This window comes from Arachis hypogaea, chromosome 7 (assembly GCF_003086295.3).
Source record: "Arachis hypogaea cultivar Tifrunner chromosome 7, arahy.Tifrunner.gnm2.J5K5, whole genome shotgun sequence".
NCBI lineage: Eukaryota > Viridiplantae > Streptophyta > Magnoliopsida > Fabales > Fabaceae > Arachis > Arachis hypogaea.
In genome coordinates, this window is record NC_092042.1 from 7229036 (window position 1) to 7253968 (window position 24933).

The following is a 24933-nucleotide window of genomic DNA, read 5'->3' on the forward strand; positions in this document are numbered from 1 at the left end:
GGTGGCAGATCATTATTAGGAGAAATATTAGGGAACTAACTTTTTTTTCACTCATGAGGTAATTTTTAAAATTATTTTATTTTTTAAATTCTAAATTTTAAACCATAAATTTTTTTTAGATCTTAAATTATAAACTCTGAAAAAATTGACTAATATTTAATTTTGATACACTGATAATGTAAAGCATTTTACATAGTTCAAAAGTAATACACAACATATAAAATTACTTTAGACTGATAATATATTAAAATTAAATTTATATTTTTTTCTATATTATTATTATTATTATTATTATTATTATTATTATTATTATTATTATTATTATTATTATTATTATTATTATTATTATTATTATTATTATTATTATTATTATTATTATTATTATTATTATTATTATTATTATTATTATTATTATTACATACATGTGAATGAGTGATTAATTAAATGAGTAGAGAAAGGTTGGTGAGGGGTTTTTAATTGACTGGTTTTTCACTTTTTCTTTAGTGAATAGGTGCACGGTAGATGTTGAAGAACTCAAACAATCTTGAGAGATAGTTTCGTTATAGTAACAACACGTTTAACTTTTAATGGGTGTTTAGTTCGTCAATACTCATATTTATTTAACCTTTATCCTACTTTTAGGAAACTTAAAATAAATGAATTGTAATTAAACTTTTTTTAAGCACGTGTGAAATGTTTAATTAAGTTATTGTGGGTTATGCGACGTGCTGATAAGCATAAAATAAATGGCGTTTTAGTTTTTTTTTTTTTTTAATGAGAGTTTTAAAGCGACGATTAAGTTAAGATCTTTATTAATGTGTGTCTGTGTGATACTTGTACATCAGGATGTCCTTTTTTTCCCCTTTACTACTTCTGTTCTGTTTTTCTTTCTAATTTACTTCTTATTCCCAGGAATTCGTCTTCGTATAAGGATCCAAAGGCATTACTTTTGTTATGTTCGTGTTCTTTTTTTTATTTTTTCAAAGTTAGAAATAAGATTCGAAATCACGACCTCTGAGTGAGTATGAAAATACTATATTATTTAAGTTATAATTCGTTGGCTTATGTTCGTGTTCTTTGTTATTTATATATTTTTTTTAATTTCATCTATGTTATTAATTTTGTCAAAGATGATATTTGAGGAGGAAGGTAATAGAGGAGAAGTGGAAGAATATTCATATGATGAATAACATAAAGGGCATTTTTATTTGTTCGTTTTCAGGTGTGATTTTGTGTCTCGATAAACACCTAAAAAATCATGTGAGAATTACATGTCATCAATGGCTTCGATGGCGTTATGTACATTGTGTCATTATTAAACGGTTGGTTGTTACTTGTTAGTTGTTACATCCTTTAATTAATTAATTAAGGCCATGTTTTGTACACAATTAAATTTTAGTAGAGAAAAATATTTAAGGGAACAATTATTGAAGGCATAATAATTATTATGAGATTCTTATCTTATATTCTCCAGATTTTGTTGTCTCATGCATTTGGCATGAACCAGCAGCCAGAAGACAGGTGCAAAGTTATGTTTCTCCAGGATATTTATTTATTATTTTTATAAAATAATAGTGAAACAACTTGATAGATGAAGACAACTTGCATAGTATAATGTCCATCTGAATTGGTTGATCAATGACTCGAATTGGTTTGCATTTGCACTTTGGTGTAAATTCAGCTACAGTCGATTTCACTTGAAGTTGATAATTGAGAGTCGTTAGATGAAAATTTAGTCAAATCAATCAAATTATTTAACGGCTTTCAACTATCAACTTCACGTAAAGTCAACTACACATGAGTTATCACTTTGCACTTTTGTAGAGAGGAAGAAAGAAGGGCCAGCGTGGCATCATCTATTTGTTGAGTCGCTAGTGAAAAGAAGTCGAGATTATTATGGTGTTCATAGTTTAATGTTGGAGATTATAATAGAGCAACTTGAATAACTTCATGGACCGAATCGATGCAAGGCGTAAATTTAAGTGAGAACTTTAAAAATTTAGTCAATTATTTTTGCCCATATTTAACAGAAGTTAATAATGATAATTCTGTTAACGAAAAAAGTATTTAAATTATTGCCGTAGAAGAATGATAAGAGTCAAATGACAATAATTATGTTGATACTCGTATAGGGATTTGGATCTTCTAAATTTTGAATTTCACTTTAGAAGGTAAAGTGTGATCTCTCACCATTTATTTCATAGATATGACCAAGAATAAATATAAGAGAGAAACCATTCAAAGTAGAAAGATCATATTTTACTCTCTAAAGTACAAATTCAAAATTTAAAGGATTCAAATCAATCCCTCATAGTATTTAACGTCAAATATATAGAAAATTGTTTTCATGATTTAAGTAAATTTTTTATTTACTTTTTTAAGTAAAAAATTAGATTCAATTTCTATAAATGAAAAATTAAGGAAAAATTACATTTGCAAGAATTAGTCAAGTAGATTTATTGATAGTTCAAATAAAGAAGTTTTTTTTTTATTTGACATCGATCATTAGAAGTTATTAAATAAATTAAAGAAAATTAAATTTAAATTTACTTCATAAGTTTGGATTTGAAGGGGCTGGCTAAGGTATTAGTAGATCACTGTTTGCTGTTAGTGCGCCATTTGAATAAGTTGACTGAGGTCCTAAATTCGACAAGGAGAAGAAAGATGATAGATGAAGTTAGGATTGAAGAAAAATATTTTCATGGTCCGAAAAGGATTAAAGGTGAAGTGAGGAAGTTTTTTAGAAGATGGTATTTAGAGGAACAATTCTTAAATATAAGCTTTGATGAAACTCTAGTGAAAACAATTTCAAACGAGGAAATAGAATGGTTGGATGGGATCCTACATTTAGAAGAGATCAAGAAAGTAGTATAAAAATACAATCCATAGTATTTAAATTCTGTTAATGAAAAGTATTTAAAGAAAATTTTTTTATTTGACATCTATCATAGAAGTTTTTAAATAAATTAAAGACAATTAGATTTAAACTTACTTCATAACAAAATAATTGTTAGTAAGAAATTTTAGATTCAAATAACAGTAAAATTACTTTTTATCAAAAGATAGTTGAGATATTAATGAGTTGTTGGTTAATGTTTATGATAATAGTTTATGAGTGTTTTTGTAAATATTATGTATGTTGTATAGTTTTTTACAACAATTCTATACACAATTTTAATTCATAAATCTATTTTCTTAGTTTCTTCTCATGAGTTATAATATGGTATTAGAGTATATTTTTTAAAGATGATAAATTATTTTTTTTTGTGAAATTATCATATTTTCCTCTATTTTTTATGTCGTGTTTTCTCTTTTTTTTTTGTCATTATTTTGATACTTTTTCACCTCATCGATTAGCCTATTTTTTTTTTCTTGTCTTTTCGAGTCTAAAAAGTCATATATATACCACCATCCTCTATAGTAGGATGCACCTCCACGCACGAGCCACCAAAAGTTTCCTGTCAACCTCTAATAATTGTGCTTCTCCCAGTCACGTTTTGAGCTATTTTTCGACGTCTTCACCAATCACCGTTTATACTATCATCTTCGTCGTATCATTCCAAGTTGAATGAGTTCAACTCCACCTTCCGCCATAGCTAGACGCGCCTGCATGCGCCTCCTAAAGGTGTTGCTTCCGTCAAGCATAAGCACCATCTCCTTTGTTCAATCTACAAAGTCTTTCTTCTCATTTTTGATCATCTTACTAGAGTAGTTTACTTCCACCACCAATCTCACTATTTGGCTCTTCTATTGTTTCGAGTTCAATGGACCCAAAATTGTCGCTGGCAAAACTTGCACACACCGCCACACGCCTGTCAAAGTTGTTGCCCTAATCTCTCTCTTCAATCAATTTTCATATTGAATCTAGGTCATTTAATTAATGTGCCGCATCAATAGTCCATATTTAAGCCACGTGCCATAATTAATGTGCCACTAACCAATTGCAGCACAGACTCGCTTTTTATACCCACATGTTGTCTCGGCTATGAACTAGCTCCATCACCGCACCTGGATCTAGTTTGGACCACCTTTGACAAAACATCAGCAAAAATGCTGACTCATCCTTGTTGACGTATTTTCTTGTCTAAACAAAATTTGACATGTGCCATTTTTACTACTAACCTGGCATCTTTATCTGAATTTTTTCTATTGTTTTTTAGTATCTACTTTCTAATTTTGCCTTCTGCTTTTAAGACTTCTAATATGATGTTGCTACTTTTATATTTTTTAGGTATGTTTATAATTCTCATGGAGAAACTCGTTGCTTTTCATCCATTCCATTTGCACCATGATTTCTGGTAGTTTGTCACTTTTTCAACAATTCGTCAATTTTTTGACAGTTCGCCACCTATTCAGAAATTTTATAGCAATTCGCCATCCGATAGTTCACCATCTTGTTGGTAATTTTTTTGCAATTTGCCACTCTTTCGATCTGACAATTCTGTCTGCGTCTCCATTTCAGTAATTTCATCTACGTTTCCATTCCAATAGTTTCGTCAGCGGTTCTTTTCGACAATTACGTCTGGATTTTCATTTCGATAGGTTCGTCCGCATTTTTTTCGACAATTCTGTCTGTATTTTTTTTTTGCAGTTAGTTCTATCTGCATTCTGTTTTGATAATTTTGTCTACACTTTTTTTTTATTTTGTTGTTTTAATAAGTTTTAAACTCAAATTGCTATTTAAATTTGAGAAAAAAATACTAAAGATAATTGAGATATTATTAATGAATTGGTTGCTAGTTAGTAATTGTAGAATTTGGATCTTCTAAATTTTAGATTTTCACTTTAGAGGATAAAATGAGATCTCTCACCATTGAATGTTTTCTGTCTCATATTTTCTATTGGTCCCACTTATGAAATAAATGGTGATAGATCATACTTTGTCCTCTAAAGTAAAATTCAAAATTTAGAGAATCCAAATCGGTAATTGTAAGTTAGTATTTATGATATACAGTAGTTAATGAGTGTTCCTATAAATACCTTGTATGTTTTATGGTTGGAAAAGTATGAGGAAACAATAGACTTATTGTACAATGCATACAATGGGGGTTTAAATAAAATTTAAATTAAATAATGGGTTAGCAATTAATTTTGTATTATTTCTAATTTGAAATTTGAAACCATTTAGTATTACTAGTAATTATAGATTCTAATCAACTAATTAGGTTAAAACGTTGCGTCATCTCATCAACGATCACACGGCTGCCCCATGCAGGATCTTTCCAACGCAGCTGCCCTCTCATCTACGATCGACAGCGCCGCCCTCTCATCTGCACACAACGCAGCACAACTGCCCCATGCAGGATCTTTCCAACGCAGCCGCCCTCTCATCTACGATCGACAGCGCCGCCCTCTCATCTGCACACAACGTAGCCGGTGTTCACTCCTTCAGAATGGCAGAATCGCAAGAAGAACGTGTTGCAAGTGAGGGTCCTCCTTTATGCACATCACCTAGCCGAAATTCATTAATGGAGGTTGATATAGTTGAACCATTAGTTTGTGTTGCCTCTGAAGTTTCTGAAAATTTATCAAACAAACAAGAAAACTTAGCCGCCGATGTTGCAGAGCACGGTCACAAGTCAAACAATGTGAGCAATTAGGATCTTTAAATTCTGCCATGGATGTTTATTTCGCGTTTAATTCTGCCATAAATGAGTTTTTTGATTGTATGCTTATTGAAACATGCAATTGTAATCGATGAGTTGAGATGTAATTAAAGTTATGTTTGTTTTATTTTTAATAGTATGATTATATGCATTGAGGATTAGCTGAAATTAAGTAATCATTTTATGGTTATATGATTATATCCAGGAAGTATATTTTCTTATGTGTTTTTGTATGTGAATTTATGCTGTCATCATGTTAAATGGCATCTTCATTTGCTAATCATCCTATTATGGACTTATGTGCCTATATGCATGATGGGATAGCATAATTTAATTTTTTGGTATGCTTATATGAATTTATTTTTATCTACAGTGTGTATATATTATATCTACATAATGATCATGCAAGTATGTAAAATAGATAAGTATAGTGTGATGCAGTGGCTGGACTTGTTTACTGAATTAAAGGAAATGCTATTTGTATTTGCAACATGCTAACCATGATATGCTTATATGAGTGTTTTAATCATGTAATGGTATGCTTATATGCTCACTGCATATTTATAACGTTATATGCTCATATGCTTCCTGCATATTATTTTAATATTTTTCATGCTTATAGGAATAAATAATGTCAAAATTTTAATATTTTTCTTCCTGCACCTGAAGAAAAGAGTGTGTGTATCTAAATATACAAGAAAAGAATTTTTTTCATGGAGTGAAAAAAGAAGCCACTAAAGATAGATTATGGCCCTTAAATAATAGCCAAAATAAAAGAAATAAATTTACATAATTTTCATTGAATGAAAAAAAAAACAACTAAAGGGTTGAATTTAATTAAATAATACATGAAATGAAAAAAATAATTCTCATGGTTAGATTTGTAGCTGTTGATGTGTTTTCGGTGATTGTTTTAGAGATTTTATTTAAATGAGTTTTGATAAGGATCTTCCTCCTTTTGGTTACTCTGTTTGTTTTGGAATTATCGGCTATACAGTTGTCGGATGTTATGGATGTTGGAAGTGAAGAGATGGAGCCTAGTGATGAGGTACTGCAGTCTAGCTTACTTTTGTTTAGTCATAATGTTTATGTTTGATTTGATAACTAATGGTAATTAATTTTTCTTTTGGATTAATATAAAATACAGTTACCAGATCATGGTAACCTACAAGAAGACGAGATACCAAGAGTTGGAATGCGATTTGCTCAGTTACAGATGGCGCATGACTTTTATGTGTCCTATGCAAAGAAACCTGGATTTGCAACTAAGATAAGGACGACAACATTTGACAAGATCACGAAGGCTCCCATTAATCAAGCTATACACTGTAATCGCGACGGGATCCGCGAGTCTCGTGTTAAAGCACCAACGCAGAAGAATACGATTTCCGCTGCTGTGTGCAAGGCAAGGATATATTTAAAGTTTGATAAAGATGTGCAAGACTGGGTTTTGTTCAAGGTTGACTTGACGCACTCACACCCCTGTTCACCGAGAAAGGCAGTGCACTACCATGAGTATAGGCAGCTGACCATGCATGCGAAGTGCGTGATCAAGGATAATGATGAGGCTGAGATTCGTCCAAATAAGACATTCCTTGCTTTGTCAAATGAGGCTGGTGGCCCCTCTAACCTGGGATTCTCAGAGAAGGATTTAAGAAACTATATAACAGCAAGGCTCCGCAATAGCAACGTGAATGCGGATGTCAGGGAGATGATGAGCTACTTCATGAGAATGAAGGACATCAATCCGAACTTCTTTTACGCGGTGAAGTTGGACGAGGAGTGTAAATTTAAGAGTGCAGTATGGGTTGATGCAAGGTGTAGGGCGTCGTATGAATACTATGGAGACATCATTTCAGTTGATAGCACATATAGTACAAATAGGTACGTAGTAGTTAAGTTGTTTTGTCCTTCTCTTGATAAAACGATATTCCATTGTGATTGGCATTTCTTACTTCTGTTTGGATTTTCTGGCAGGCACGGATTACTTTGTGTCGTTTGTTGGGGTCAACCACCATGGTAAGTCAACCCTCCTCGGTTGTGCTTTGTTGGGGAATGAAGAAATCGGAAGTTATGAGTGGGTTTTTAGCCAATGGGTGAAGTGCATGGGAACTGCTCCAAAGTGTATCATAACCGATCAATGTTGATCCCTATACCGTGCGATCAAAAATACTTTACCCGACACACGCCACCGGTGGTGCATTTGGCATATTATGAATAAGCTACCTTCCAAGCTTGGGGTTACCGCCGGTACGGAGCTTTGTATGGTGACCTAAACGACATTGTGTGGAACTCTCGGACGGAGGAGTCATTTGAAGATGATTGGGCTGATTTTATAGATGAGTACAACTTACATAACAACACATGGCTGTCAGGTTTGTTACTGTACGATTACTTCTCATGCTTTAATTGCAATTGGTCGGCATCTAAATGTTTAGTTTATTAGTAATTTGGATGATAATTAGTTGGATGTTCATTATAGTAAACATTTCGATGTTTAATATATCAGTGATTTTGGATGGTCATTTCTCAGGTGTAGTAATATGTTTGGTGTAAGCCCTCTATGCTTAAGTTGGTATTATTTATTTCTTGTAGATCTGTATGATGACCGACGCATGTGGGTCCCAATATACTTCAAGGGTGAATTTTGGACAGGAATGCGGAGTACGCAAAGGAGTGAGAGCATGCACGCATTCTACGGTGGATACTTACACAGTAAAACTAGCTTGGTCCAATTTGTTCATGAATATGACAATGTGCTTGGAGTCAAGGAGCAGAGGGAACTGGAGGATGATGCTGCAGACTCGAGGGGGTTATCCCTTGTGCAACGACCTCGCCTATAGAGAAACAGTTTCAGCAAGAGTATACCACGACCCTCTTTAGGGATGTTCAAATTGAGTTTGTGAGGAAGGCTAACTGCAGAGTTTCTGCAATTGATGAACAGGTTCCATTGGTCTGCGTGAAGGTGAAAGAGGAGAAACTACTCAACGATACTATTCTATGCATTCCGTATGATGTTCACTTTGACCGTTCCACACAGGAGCTTCGTTGTGAGTGCAATCTTTTTGAGAGTTCAAGTGTGTTGTGCTGTCACTGCGTTGAAGTTTACCATTCGTATAAAGTGTACAAAGTACCTTCCTGCTATGTTCTTCCTCGATGGAGCAAGAAGATAAAGCGCAAGCATACGTATGTCAAAAGTAGCCATGATGTCAGTCAGTCGGATGAGAGTCATGTTGCATTCAGGGGACTGTGTGCACACTTCTATAATGTTGCTCAAGAGTTCGTCGGTGACGATGAAGAAACAGCATTGCTGCATCTTGCTTTGGAAGAAACAAGGGCCAAGTTGGCTACGCACCGTGCCAAAAAGAGGTCCGAGAGCGTGGCAGAGACTCAGACCAACATTGGCTCATAGAGTTCGAACGATGTCGGTGTTGCTGACATCCAAGGCCCATCGAAGGTAACCACAAAGGGCAGGCCAAAGAGTAAGAGGCTCGGCTCTGCCCTTGAGAAGTCCATCAAGAATTCAAGACGGAGAAAACAAAAGAATTCACCCCCGGTATATGTTTGGCTTAATCTCAACTTTTTATGTTTATTTGGTATAGTACTATCATGAACATAACTATTAGACTTTTTCTTTTTTTTTTTTTGGCAGGTGGTTCATCCGCACACATTTCAAGATATAAACCATTGTGCTGTTTCTGGCCTGAATGTTCCCGAACAAGCCGGTGGTTTCATGTCTTTGTTAAGCTCCTTCAACAAAAAGTAGGATTAGTTGGACGAGGTTGTGATAGTGTATATTTTCTCATCTCTGTGTTTATAGGATTCATGTTAGTTTAAAGGTTCTAAGGCAGTTGTTGCAAAGGTCCATATGTTATTAATTGCAAGAACCATTTTTCCATTAGCTAGGACGAACCCTTTTACTTTTTTTATTTCGTGTACACTTAATGCATAACGAGTATATTGGGTGGTTATTCTGTAATCCACGAGATAGTTTAATAAAGTTGTACCCGATTTCTACATGCCTCACTGTATAGTTTTCCGGTACGTAGCTGTTCATTATAGACACTGTTTACACATTTATAATGAACTATTGTGGATGTTCATTTCCATAGGTAATCAGATGTTCATTTTTGCTCTAAGCATGGATGGTTACCTGTTAGTACTCGTGTGTGCTGCACTTGGTTGTTATGTTTTGATTTTGATATTATAAAAATTTTGATAATTTTTCTTCTGAGATAGATTAATTCTTTCGTTCTTTTTAACAAAATTTTTAATATATGCGTTGAAAAATAAGTCCTTAATAAATTAAAAAATAGAAACTAATATTTTTCATCTAATAATCAGTTAATAATTTTCTCTTTTTTTTTTATAATCACAACTCAAATCTTTATTCTCTGTTTACTTATCATTTTGTTAGCTAACTATTGTCTAAAATATAAATTGGATGTTCATTATAATAAGGTATTGGATGTTCAGTTTAGCTATATTAGTGGATGGTTAGTGGTCACATATCTCAACATGCACAAGTATGGCAACTTGACCTAGCAACCTTGATAAATCCGGGATTCTACCATATAAAAAAACATAGATAATTTTTAGTTAAAATAACCAATAAATCATTGTACTGTAGACAAACAAAAGATGTCCTGGAATTAAGTCTTTCTAATGTGACAAACAAATCCCTAATCATCTCAGCAGTAGGTAAACTCAGTATAATGTGGTAGTTCAATTCATTGCAACTAATACTAAGTAAGCAACTTCTTCTTGCCTTTGCGCATTGCCCCCTTCGGTAATCCCTCCGCACGTTCAATCAATGACCGTGTGCTAGGTGCAGTGTATGGTGAACTAACGTCCTTCTTCTTGTTCCGTGGTGCATTGCGACGAACAGGTTTAACCGTTTCACTCAATAACAAAACAAGCTGATGAACCAATGCATTGTGTGGGCCACAAATTATGTCTAGCATCAACTCCATCCGGTATGAACTGAGTGAATCATGTGCATAGATTTATCAGGGAACTAAGTGTTAAGAATCATTACCGTGGTTTTTTTGTACAGCACGAATAATTAGAATTACAAAAGTCTTTATTTAACAAACCTCGTCTCATTCGTAAAGTTCACGATCTTCTTTCCAACTTTCAATGAACTTAATAACGCACATGCCACAATCAAAGCTACAGGAAAACAAAATTACTTTTGCAATTAGTTTGAGAAAAACTCTTAACATGCTATGGCCAATATTGTAAGTAATCTAAAGAAGTCTCAAATTTGGGTTATATTTTCATCTCACTTGTTCGGTTGCTTTGGAATCCTAGCGTAGGAACGAGATGGGTCGTACGGAGTCCGAACGAATCCAGGTATAGCAATGCTTGCCATATCCTCACACAGTCTCCCCTGAAAACCATATAATGAACATAGTGGAACAATATCCTGTTGAATTAAATAACATAGCTATATATTGAATAAAAGAAGTACAGTATCTTACCACATATGCATCGAGTTTATCTCGTTTGTCATCTTCTGGTGCAGAATGCAAACTGTCGAGTATAACTATGCACTTCGCATTCACCTCAAATGCATATACCCACCAATGGCCCCTCCAACAATAAGGAAATAACTACTATATCAAACAATACATATGATTGAGTTTGTCTCGTGAGTAAACAAAAGGAAAACCCCAAAAAAACTTATTGATCTCCATACAGCATTCAATAACGAAACATCCTCGAATTATATGACAACCTCATTCCAACAGCATAGTAAGCTAAAGTCAATCAACATAGTAACATGGGAAAACCCAATACCAAAATATGTAAATAAAAACACACAAAAGAAAAATTGGTCGCAGTGACCCCCCGTTCCAAATTTAAACATGCAAGTATTAGTTGAATTAGAAAACCCGGGTTAGGGATTGGAAAAAAGTCATGGTAAATTAATAAACAAGCCGCATAAACCAAGAGCGGGTTCAATGAGGATATAAACAGTTCAAAGCAAAACAGCAACTCACCCAATTTCTCTTTGCTACTACTGTCTTGTCAAAGAACCTATTATCCTCACCAAAGCTTGGACTAAGACCAGCATAAATTGGTGTCACACCATCAATAAATGAAGCAATGTTATCATCTCGTGTGATGAATTCCTGCAAATCCACACACATAGTAAGAATCCCGATAAAATCTCTTCAAAACTATAACGAGAAGAATGTAATTACCAATATTCCTGGACATACGCAATAGAAATCTCGCTTGAATCTAGATGAGTCAGTGTCGTTAAAAGAGTAGCACATCCATTGAATTACCTACACAATTTATTTAGCTAGTGAAAGATGCACCCAGATATATAGATAGTGAATAAAAACGCATGGTTAAGTTAATGTACTTACGCAGCTGTTGACCCAACTGCGGGGTTTCAAGGTCTAGAAGTCCTTCCTTTGTAAAACCATGCACTCCCGCCCTTCATACTAATCTTGATCTTTGTCCAAGGATGAGCTAACTATCCATTCTTTGATTTGTTCCTCCTTAGTCTCCCCCAACTTAACATTTTTCAGGGTTGGATGAATTGAATGTAACGGGGAAGGGGTAGGAGTCTTCTCAAACTGTGTTAACCCGAGTGAAAAGCTCGGTCTCCCTGGACTCGGTGTATGGTAGCTTGAGTTCTTTGGCAAGACCGTTTGCAGGGGCTGCATGATGATGGCATTTGTTTCGCGCCCCTGTTCAACACTATTGAGTAATTGCTCAAATTCAGGACACTGAACGATAGAGATGTCGAACTCACTGCAAACGAATGCGACATGTAGTTAGCTAAAATTACAGGTTATGCCTAGCTAGACAGTCAATCACATGGCATCCGGTATGAAATATAAAGAAGAGTAGCATACAGCAATGTAATCTAGAAACCACTAACCGGTCAAAATCATAGTCACTGAGCTGGACAAGTGCTTCTGGCGGTGTCCGTGGAGATCCATTTTTTTGGTCAGTTTTTGCTTCCTGAGGGCTATTATGATTGCCCTTGAACACGGGATCTGCTTGTTTCACATCATGTGGCGCAGGCTGCTGTTGGAATAACCGTATCCTTCTAGCAAGCGGCACGTCGTCATCATCATCAGAATCTGGGACTACCAATGGTGCAGCATTGCTTCCTGCCAAATTTTCTCTTCCAATTGCTTTTTTGGTGCCGCGTCTAGAACGTCTTTTGCGGACAAGAACCTTCCTCTTCGTGCCTGTCTTGGATTCCTATGGGGTAAATTCATGTATAGCGTCACGTGCATATAAAATACTGAAACTCTTCATCATAGATATTGTTATTTGAATGCAGAAATAAACAAACATGATAATAACGCAGGTTATACTGATTTACAACTACATGCAGATCACAGCATGTTGCACACCGGCCATGTGAACATCCCATGCAATTTATAACATGACCTATCATAAATAAAGCATATCACCTTATCTGACTCCTTTTATCTTGGCTGAGATGTACTCTTGCATTGGATAGACGGAGATTGGTCAGTGTCCTTGCAAGGCATCTTACACCCTGCTTTCTCGTTAACTGCTTTAGTTGAAGACTGTTTCTTAGATTTTTTCTCTTTGATTGGATTGTTGACTAGGCAACCCTGTGTGTTCAACATGGGACAACAAACAGATGAAAAAAATAATGTGAACTTTAATGCGCTAAGGAAAACGGAACAAACAGACAATCGTTCATCAGTTTTAACCATCTAAAGCCATACTATAGTGAACATCAATAACCCTACTATAGTGAATATCCTCAACTACAGTCAACCAACTAGGCAGCCCCGTAAAGCAACTGTTTCATACATAAGAAGCCATCCAAATATAGAAATCATAAGCTATCTATCCAGTTCAGATTATAACCTAATTGGAGTATCCTAAATCCATCTATTTAATTTACAAAATTAACTCAAATTAACGCTTATTAAAAATAAGACACAGCAACTGCATTCAAACAAGCTTTCAACATAAGAGCATGTAAATATCATTCACGGGCATTGAATTCAGCTCTGTCAAACGTTCATTTATAACCACCATATATCAAAACATGCCATGCAGCCACATAAGGAAGTAAATTTAGAATTTTGTAATCGCAGATTCTATTATAAGGATCAAGCATCCTACCACACAAGTAAGGAACCAATTAAATGAGCTCACGAGCTATCATAAGAAAAGCAAATCACCTTTTTCGCCTTCTTGTAGCTTGGATGAGGTGTAGTCTTCCCTTGGTTAGACGGTGATTGGTCAGTGTCCGTCCGTGTCCTTTTACACCGTCCTCTCTCGTTAACTGCTTCACTCGAAGAATGCTTGTTCTTTTTTCTCCGGTTCCTTGCATTGTTGACTATGCAGCCCTGTGTGTTCAACATTGGACAATATAGAGACGAAAAAAGTCAAGGTGAACAGCCAATTGCATTTTTGATCAACTAGATAATGAAAAATACATTATTAGAGTTTGAACCTGTGAGATAACATAGTCGGCCTTCTTATCAAGTTCATTAGTGGTCCATTCAACAATCCAAGGCTCGGGTACTCGACATGCATGCAACAGACCATGTTTTAATCGGTGAAAGTACAAAACCTATACAAAAATATCTTACATGTTAGGAAATAAACCTACAGCCGTACATTGGTTTTAAATTTAAGTAATTAATTCCCATTACCAACAACACGAACATGCACACCCCGCACGTTTCCCAGTTCTCATCTTGAAATTTCCTTATTGCTTCTCGCAGCCATTTTAATATGTGATATGGCCAATGAAAGCTCATAGGGTTCGAGACATCCAATATTGGAGGGAGGTGCCACGGAGAAATAGTCTGTTGGCTTGTGGGGTTCAGAAACATCTTCAAAACAACCATAATGAAGTACCTTCTAAATGTCATCCTCTGTTGCTCGGTCTCCATTGGACAAGCAAATAGAAAGTCCCGCAGTTGGGTTGTGGTTTTCTTCTGAAATTGTCTCTTAATTGCCAAATGTGATTCATCTTCTTTCTGCAGCTCCGGAATTGGTTTCCCTGCGCGAAACAAAACAGTTTACCACTATCACTACGTGTCAACATTGGGATAAGCATTACCATACAGCAAAAGATTTACACCTTAGATAATTTACACTAACCTCGAGAAAGTATGCCGAATACATTGCCGATAAGTTCTGCAGTAATGCGAATGTCCCCGGCGTCGACCCTGAGAGTATTTGTCTCCACGTCATAGGCCCTTGCTAATTGGAGCATGATGCTCTGCTTCACATGCCATTGTGGTACCCGGCACAGGAAATCAAATCCAATTGCCTCAATCTCAGCCAACTTACCTTGCTCATTATGTCGTTCCAAGTGGGTAATTAGGTTGTTAATGTAGCAAGGTGAGCAACGCGTCTCCACTAGTTTCTGTTGAGCAAATCAAATATGGATCAGCAGAAGGTGGTAATAAATACCCAGATATGTTCATTTACTTATGTAATCAACAGGATACCTTTTTACCCATCTGGTTTTGTCTTCGGCCTATTTAGAGATAGGTTTGTCTTTTGCTTGGTCTGCTGTAATTGCTGTTTTCAACTAGCTGCATTATTGCAATCACTAATTACTTACAGGAAAAGAAATAAAACAAAATCTCCTCACTTCTAACACTCGACTCTCATTCTACCCTCAATTCGAGCAACAATCCAAGATGGTCTCAAATTCAATTCCAGGGGCAGTTAACAATAAGAAATGATCTAATACTATATATATAATGACATAAAAAAATTCAAAAATGACCACTCAATTAGTTTATGGACCAAATGATATTAAACATTCAACCTGTCTTATATGATTAAAGTTCCACAATTAATAGAATTCCATTGGAAAAAATTCTACCAAAGTCACCATGTAATAAGGATAACCGAATTAGGAACATGGTATATAAGGAGTGAGCTAAGAAATGTGAAGTCCTGATACAGAGATAACTGAATTCCAAGCAAACTGAAGTGGTAGACATTCTCTAAATGTTTGGTCTAGTGGCATATATGGATAAAACTGGTTAAATTTATGCATGGACTGATCATTAATTATATCAAGCACACCAACATACTTATAGATTCCCGGATAAAAAACTTAATTTCAGGAAGCCACAAAAGAAATACATATATAATTCTCTGTATTGCAGAAAAGAAGACAATTTTGTTTATAATGCAAGCCGTGTAATTTAATATACCAGCATCTAGCAGTGCTCTGTCATGCTAAATTCACACTGTAGAAAAAATTCTACCAAATTTGCCATGTAATAAGATCACACAATGATTATTCATCCAAAGTGAGTAATAAGGTTAGCCAAATTAATTTTATCTAATACCCAGGACCAATGAATATGAAAAGATAAATAAACAAATAGATAAATAAATAAGACCACTAGCAGGCAAAATAATCATAGAAATAGGTTTAGGTAATATGAAGGAGCAACTATACACTAAACATATACACCAATTTCCTAGTAAAGTAACCATCCAACAAATATCAACCAATTTTAAACGAAAGTCAGCCATTATACGCCACGTTGCATGCACATGGTCCACACGAAAAAAGACAAAAAAATTTCAAACTTAATTCATATTTAAACACGATCCCAAACTTTTCCGACCTTTCCCGCGTTAAAATAAAATCATGAAGAACTTCAACAAACTAAACTAACTACAAAAATGGCTCCTACCGCTATTCCAGCATGGCTAATCACGCATTTCATCAACAAAATCCATCTACAATCTAACATGCAACCGCGATTATTAATTAGAAATTGAACAACCTCACCCACTTACCTTGGATGGTTAGGATCCTTCCAGTCAAGATGTTGGATGTCTTTTTGGTGACCTGTTCAGTAGAAGGAGGCTATTTCTCGAAGGTGGGCTACTTCTATGCTCAGAGAGAACGGGTCCCGGTCGCGGAATACTCGGAAGATGTTTAGTTCGGTGGTGAGATCTCCGACACGGCTGTTCTGATCGACGGCTTCTCGCCCGACAGCTGGGTTGCTTGCTTCTCGCCCGGCAGCTGTTCTGATCTTCGACGTGAATGCCAGATGTTCAGTGACGGCGCCGTGCTAGAGGGCAGCGAATAGGTCGCTTGCTTGCAGGTTGCGGCGCTCAGGTTTCTAGCGCCGTCACGACTCTCTGCTACCAATTGGAAGGGTTTGACTGGGTGAAGAGAAATGGCGAAACAAAGGGGATTGGGATTTGGGAAAAAATTAGAAATAACAAAAGTATGGTGGTGTGCTAAAGTGAACAGCCATATTAGGATTAGGGTTAATTTTCTGTTTTAAATTCAATTGGGCCCAATTAAAAAGTCCATTATAGGCATTGTATAGATATTTCATTGTCTCCCTAGCAGGATCCTTTATGGTTTCTTGTAACAATTCTATACACAATTTCAATTCACAAATTTATTTTCTTAGTCTCCTCTCTTGAGTTCTAATATTTTTTTAAAAAGAATTATTTAACAACAATTTACTATTCATAAGTCTATATAAGATTGCACTATATATAGTTAATTATTACACATGCATATACTTTTTTTTGGAAGGGGATATATATGCGCCAAGAGTGGTAATTAACATGAGAAGGAAAGCATATGCATATTAGCATATATAGCACATACGACATCACTACCCAATCCAATATCCATTATATTCATATTTAAATGTCACTACAATATAATGTGCATGTTTGAATAATGCACCTAGGTGAATAATGGTATATCTTTTTGAAAGGAAAATTAATTAAAAGAGAATGCATGCACATCATCTAAAATATGCAAGAAGCTTTGGAATCAAATAATTAGAAACAATTTGGTTAGTCTTCTCGGTAGGATGAAAGGCATCCCAAAAGACATATTTGGAGGCATCAGTGCATGTAAGTGGATTCTTGTCACTGCATAAATAGCTCATTTCAAATGTTCCTGTTGAACAACATGCCTTCTCTACCTCCTCATACCCTGAAATATAATAATATGCCCATATCCATCAATATAAGAAGAAAAAAGTTATTTAATGGTGTAACGTTTCTTTTTTTTTTTTGGGTACATGTGGTGTATGTAATAATGATACTACTTAAACTTGGTTTATCATTTCAATTTTAAGGATAATATTATAGTGAAAAAAGTTCATATATAGATAAATTCATGAGTGTTAAGTAGTAACTAATAAGACAACATTTCTTCTTCTTTTTTTTTTTTCTTCTTTGTCACTCTTGGTCTTATTTGTAGTTTGATTTTAAAGTTATGGGGCCAAGTAATTTTATTGGACTCTCCTAGTTTTTGGCGGTTTTTAAGTTTTGTAATGATACACTACTTAAAATTAAAAAAAAAATCAAAATGTTTAATGCACTTAATACACGAAAAAAGTATACACGAAATTTATTTTATAATTTTAATAAATTAAATACATAATTTTTTTAAAAAATTATTAGTATACACTTAAAATGTGTTAGAATATAATATAACTAAATCCTTTTAATAAATCAAGGATAGTAGTCTCAGCCAGAGTTAGAGGGGTGGACCTCTGTTAGGTATAATGCATTCAGTATGCAATTAATTCAAATTGGAGTCATGTAATAATTATTTAATTTATTCTCACAGGTCAGATATGAAATTGAAAGGTATTACACTGTTTAGTTTTTTTTTTTTTTTTGGATTGGTGGCTAATGTGCTGTTTAGATTGAGTGAAAATGATGAAGACAAAATTCTTTGGAAATGAGGAGAAAAAATAAGATTATTTTTAGGATTTTTTAATAATTATTGAAAAGAGAAACCCATGAAGATTTTTTCCCCACAAGTCAAACAAATATGAAAGAAAATATATAGTAGAAAAGGTTAAGTAGATGGATTAGAATATTATTCTTAATTTTAATAAAACAAAAATATATCTTAAAACAAGTCATTCCAATCAATCACTTTCATTCGTAATTAGTTAAACATGCATGCATTGGGAGCTAATTAGTTAAACAAACCAATAAATTTTTTTGGTTCCTAAACATTTCTGATTCACATTCACTAATGTTCACGTTATCAAGTATCAACTTCATTAAGATTTCTATTGGTTTGTCTTACGCAATCCACATCAAAGTTATACAAAATTATTTAATTAGATAGCAACTATGTTGGCTGATTCCCAATGTTTAACCATTAATGGAAAATTTGTGCACAAGTCTCAGTTCAGCTTATTATGATAATAACGAAAGACTCTATCTATGTAGTATTAGCCAATCAAAATTAAAGAGTTGAATTAAGGGTTAAATTTTTTAGTCAATATTAACTATTTCTTAAAATATTTTTTATTTTAAAATTTAAATCTTTAATTTAAATTCTATCTAAATTGTAAATCTTAAATCTTTTAAAAAGTAAAGATTAAAAATATAATTTTATAATAAAAAATTGATTAATATTGACTAATTAAAAATTAATTTTCTATACTTATTCTAAACGAAATTAGCATAATCAAGTAATAAGACTATTAATTTTGAATAGAAAAACATATATAAAGGCGGAGTAAAATTTGATAAAGAAAAAACATTTTACTACTCCTTACTAATTAAAATCTTTTTTCTTTTATTGTTGTATCAGATTTTTTCTATTTTTTTAAATTTTTATTTAATTTCTAAAGTGCAATAATAAAAGAGTGTTGAGTTCAATTGAAGATAAAAGCCAATTATAAATACAAACACGAGTGACCTAATCCGAATACACCATCATCATACATCATGAGAAATTAGCGTGTACCATGGATTATCATGTACCATAACAAATTTTTTGAAAAGCTTTGTCAGTTAAAGAAAAAAAAAGTTTTGCTACTCCTTGGTTCTAAAATATTTGTTCCAAAAATATATTTTCAATAGCAGCCTTTAACTAACTTCTTTATGAATAATTTATTTTACGTTTATAAGCTTATTCTTTTTGACGTGCAAATAAGATTATTCAATGGCACAATAAATATTGAGAGGACATAATTATAATAATATGAAAAAAGCATACCATATGTGGAAGGCCTTTTAATGATATCATCAAGTATGTCATATGCATTTGCTGAAACTGCTTTCAATTGTGGCAGGTGCCTATTAAGCTTTGAGATCAAATTCTCCAACTTGGCATTGAACCCCAAAGCCACATCGTTATATTCATCATTGCAAGCATGGTCACCAAAGATATTTGTAGCCCTCTCCAATGGGAGACACCCCATAGGAACAAGGCCAGTTATGGATAATTTTCTTGCTCCAAGTGCATACAATTCCCTAATGAAATTCTCAGCAATTCCCAATAGAAAATCTTGGTATTGTGTAACTGTGAATTGAGTTCTTCTAGTTGGGAAAATGTAATAGTTCTCAAGAAAATCATTGGTTCCTAAGCTCATAAGATATAAAGCTTCTCTTATGATATGATTTGCCTTCTCTACTCCAAGATGCTCTCTCAATTTTACTTGGTACTCCTTGTACAACTCCAATTCTTTCCACAATGGTATTACATTCTGTGTAAGATAATATTGACATGGATTATTAATTATTAGGTGCGTGATGGTGAAAATAGTAATAATTTCAAGATTTATGATGAATTTGATATTTTGTGCAAAATATTATCATATATTTTTTTATTTATGATAACTCATAAGCTCCTATATTATTTTGATGAGACTAATTTCAAGAATTGTAATTAGCATAACAAGTTTGTATTGTCTTCTAATTCTATACATGTATTTCAATCCAAAGGTCAACGGTCAAACAACATTTAGGACGATTAATCTCAATAATTTTATCGAATTTTTAATTAAATTTTTACAATTTAAAAGTTTTTAATTAAATTTTATATTAGAATTTATTTTTAGAATATTCTATAATTTATCTTAAATCAAAATTAAAAATAGATATTCCAAAAAAATCGTATTTCTTTGGAAAAAATAGTTAAAAAGGACTAAATTAATTTTTTTTATTTAATCTAAAATTTTAATTACAAAATTTTAAACTATAAAAATTTAATTAAAAATTTGGCAAAATAATAAATACTAAAAGAGTAATTAAGTCTTTCATTTATTATCCGGCGGCCGGTGCCTCCCAATTGGATGGTACAAAAGTGTTTCATTTTAAAAGTTGAACATTTTTTTTAAAAAAAGTTTTAGATTATTTAAAATTAAATTTAGTTGTTTCACTGAATTAAAAATATAATAAAATATTTTTACCAAAAATATTATTTATTGGATAAAAATAATAAAGATGATATATATATATATAAGCATGAATGGATTTTTGTTTTTATTAATATCTATATAAAAAATAAAAAAAGACACTAATTAAAAAACAAAATAATTTACTCTTACTATATCTCTTTTTTATAGTTGAGAAAAAAACACTGAAAAATGCAGTTTCTAGTACATGAAAAGAATTTTCACTTTCGCAAACTAGAAAACAAAACCAAAGAACACATGAACCACTTAATTGGGTAAAAACACATAAATTATTCTGACACAAATGACTTTTATTTATATTGGTTACTGTAATAACGAACATAAAAGTGGCATTTTATTCTATATTTTAAAAAAAATATTGTTAAGATCTCTTTTATGCCATGCACTGGTGCACTATGCTTTCCCAAATAAGTATATCATCATAAGATTCTTCTTCAAATAATAATTCCACTTTAATTATTTCCATAACCAAAATAGAACAAATCCAATTCCTCTTCCTCTATATCTTTTATAATAAATACTATTTTAATATTAATTATATTATGTATATAAAAATTATTAAATTAACTATTAATATAAAATATATCTTAAAATATAAATTATATATTAAAAATAAATTTAATAATATATGCATTTGTATAAATACATAATATCTAATTTGATGATTAATTTAAACATATATATAATATTATTATTTTATTTTAATAATTAATACGTAATTTTTTAGTTCATTAATTGAAAAATTAAATACATATTAATTAATAATAATAATAATAATAATGATATCTTTATATAAATGTCCAAAATTTTTAATGTATTATTAAAGTGCAATTAATTTTGTATGAAATTAATATCCGAAAACTATTAAATACTAATTTAGTCAAATTTATTAAATTATTTAACGATTTTTAATTAATCGTTTGAGTTATATTACATGTACACTAAAATTAGCCACCAAAATCAATTATCAGAATAAAATATATATTAGAATATAAATATACATTAAAAATAAATTAAACACACATATATTTATACACAAATATATTTATGACCAATTTTAATAGTTAATTTTAATATACAAATAGTATTTTTGTAACTGTCTCACCATTATTTAAATAAAAAAAAATGGAAGCATACTTACAAGTACATGAGAAGTAGCATTATCATATCCGGTTCCAGCAGAAGCAAAACAAACCCCAGTGGCAAAATCATCAATGTCAAACGCAGGATCTAAGTATGCCGGAATTGATCTCTTCACCCCAAACGCCTCGGCGATGAAATCCGGCGGAACCCTTCCATTACAGAACCTTCCTGTTGGTTGTCCTCCTTCAAAGTCACGCCCATATGGCCTGAAATTGCTCTTTAGAACCGTCAAGATCACGTTGTTGTTCCCCGAATCCACCGATGAATCTCCGAAAACTATCACTGCTGGAACCTTACTTGTTTTCCTGTTAGCCTCCGAGGTTGGAATCGTAACCATAATAGTTAATAATGCTGGGAGTAGTAGCCATGACAATGCCGGATATGTTATGCGCACCATGTGTTTGATAAATTGTTTCATCAGCTTTTTGCGACGAGGAGAATTTGAGCTATCATACCAATGTATATGTATATCATTTATAAATGGTGGGAGATTATTATTGTTGTTATTATTATTTACATGTGAGTGAGTGATTAATTAAATGAGCACTGAAAGGTTGGTGAGGGGATTTTAATGACTGGGTTTTCTTGTGTGAAAAAGGTGTACGATAGATGTTGAAGAACTCAAGAAATCTTGAGGGAAATGGTTTGGTTATAGTAACAACACCTTTAACTTTTAATGGGTGTTTAGTTCGTCAATATTTATTAAACTTTTACGTACTTTAGGGAACTTCAAATAAATAAATGAATTGTAACGAATACTTCATGTAAGCACGTATGAAATGTTTAATTAAGTTAGCGTGGGCTATGCGACGTGCTGAAAAGCATGAAATGGTGCTTTATTTTCCTTTTTTAGGGAAAAGAGCGTTTTGAAGCGACCGTTCAATTGAATTAGGTTCTCTCTTCATTAATGTGCGGTACTTATGGTGAAAATTAAATTTAAGTGTAATGGACTTTACATAAAGTTAGTGAAGTTAATAGTTGAGAGCTCTTAGATGAAAATTTAGTCAAATCAGTTAGATAAAAATTTAGTCAAATCAGTCAAATCATTTAATGACTCTCAATTATTAACTTCATGTAAAATATCTACTGCAACTGAGTTTTCACCGATACTTATACATCAAGATGTCTTTTTTTTCTTTTAAAAAAAATATATTTCCCCTTCTATTACTCCTGTTTTCTTTTTCTTTCTAACTTACTTCTTTTTCCCAGGAATTCGCCTTCCTATAAGGATCCAAAGGTGTTGCTTGTTATCTTTGTTATTTATGTTGTTTTCTCATCTATGTAATTTTTTGTCAAAGAGGATTGAGAAGGAAGAGAGAGAAAAGAGCGGAAGAAAACATAGCCGCATAGTTATCAAATTCGTCCCGACTCGATCGAATCGAAACTTCATGTTATTAATTTGAATTAGGTCATTATTTGAATCCGTCAATTAATTAATTCGATTAAATTTAGTTAAATCCAATTAAAACTGATTCGATCAAATTCAATAGAATTCGGTCAAATATTATTTTTTATACATGATTTTTTCTATTAAATATATTACATAAATAAATTAAATTATATTTACGAATTTAAAAAAATAAATTTTTATTTCTATCATTATTATCTTTATTTTTTTATAAATAATTAAAAAATATAATAAATATAAACCAATTGATGAATTATTAAAACTTAAAAATAATAATTAAATTAATATAAAAAATAAAATAAAATTTTATATAATTATATAATTATAATCAAATCAATTAATTCAATTTATAATTATCTAATTAAATTAGTAATTTAATAATTTAATAATTTGACCGATTTAATCATCCTACGTTGTAATAACTGAATAGTTAGAATAGATGAATAAGATAAAGGTCAGGTTATATATGTGTTGATAAAGTCATGTGAGAGTCACATGACATCAATGGATTTAGGTGGTGTCATGTACATTGTCAAACGGTTGGTTGTTACATCCTTTAATTAATTAAAGCCATGTTTTGTACACAATTAAAATCTAATAGAGCAAAATATTTAAGGGAACAATTATTCATGGCATAATAATTATTATAAGATTATTATCTTATCTTCAACTAATAAGAATATTATAAGATTATTATGCTGATAATTTTTTGTGTATACTAAAATCCATTCGCATGTTTATTGTTTTTATTGTCTAATTTGCAGGCTTGGCGAACTGCAAATTAAACTTCATTTGCAACAATTTTCTTCCATATTTTTGATACAGTATTAGTCAAACTTAATTCACCGAAAAGTTAGTTATTATAACTGGAAATGAAGGCAGCGTGATAGAAAACGATATTAATTAATTTTGCCGACATTTAATTAAGAGACGTCAATAATAACAATCATGTTAATGAAAAAGTATTTAAATTATTGTCGCAATATGATAAGAGTCAAATGACAATAATTAATTAAGTTGATACTCGTAGTATTTAATATGAAACATATAGGAAATTGTTTTCAAGATTTAAGTGATTTTTTTTATGGATAACGCTAGGGAGACAATGAAATATGTCTACAATGGCTACAATGGACCGTTTTATAAGGCCCAATTTAGTTTAATAGGATAAATTAACCCATTAATAACCCTAATCTTTTATAGATGTTTAGTTAACCATACCACAAAATTATAATTAATTACATTTTTTCTCCAAAATCTTAATAAAGGAGATTGAGGCCGTTTCACTCCCAATCAATTAACCTTGCATTTGTTGAACAGAACCAAGAAGACCCCTCAGCGCCGTTTTGCAAGGAAGACTCCGCAGTGCCGCAAACGCCAACCAACCGTGGCCGTCGAGAAGACCCCACCGTCACCGCCCGAGGCCGTCGAGAGAACCACGCCGTGACCGCCCGAGGACGTGGAGAACAGCCCGCCTTCATCGCCCGAGGAAGTCCGTGCCCCGCCTCTGATCAGCGCCGAAGGGAGAGCGGCGGCTGAACACCCCGCCGTCACCGACCCGGAAACCGTCCGCGCT

General features: G+C 32.8%; 2 protein-coding genes across 2 annotated transcripts; one reads left to right on the forward strand and one right to left on the reverse strand.

Moving 5' to 3' along the window:
- The first annotated feature begins 5297 nt into the window (after positions 1-5297).
- On the forward strand, positions 5298-9018 carry LOC112701060 (protein FAR1-RELATED SEQUENCE 5-like). Its single transcript, XM_025751861.1, has 7 exons — positions 5298-5588; positions 6604-6654; positions 6754-7480; positions 7584-7730; positions 7841-7981; positions 8202-8418; positions 8529-9018. Exons 1-7 carry the CDS (start codon positions 5298-5300, stop codon positions 9016-9018), a joined length of 2064 nt encoding a protein of 687 aa, XP_025607646.1.
- An 8221-nt stretch (positions 9019-17239) lies between these two features.
- Positions 17240-22734, reverse strand: LOC112702281 (GDSL esterase/lipase At2g42990). The gene is made up of 3 exons (XM_025753253.3): positions 21948-22734; positions 19606-20095; positions 17240-17571 (listed from the first exon to the last, which is right to left on the reverse strand). Exons 1-3 carry the CDS (start codon positions 22365-22367, stop codon positions 17378-17380), a joined length of 1104 nt encoding a protein of 367 aa, XP_025609038.1. The 5' UTR covers positions 22368-22734; the 3' UTR covers positions 17240-17377.
- Positions 22735-24933: the final 2199 nt, after the last annotated feature.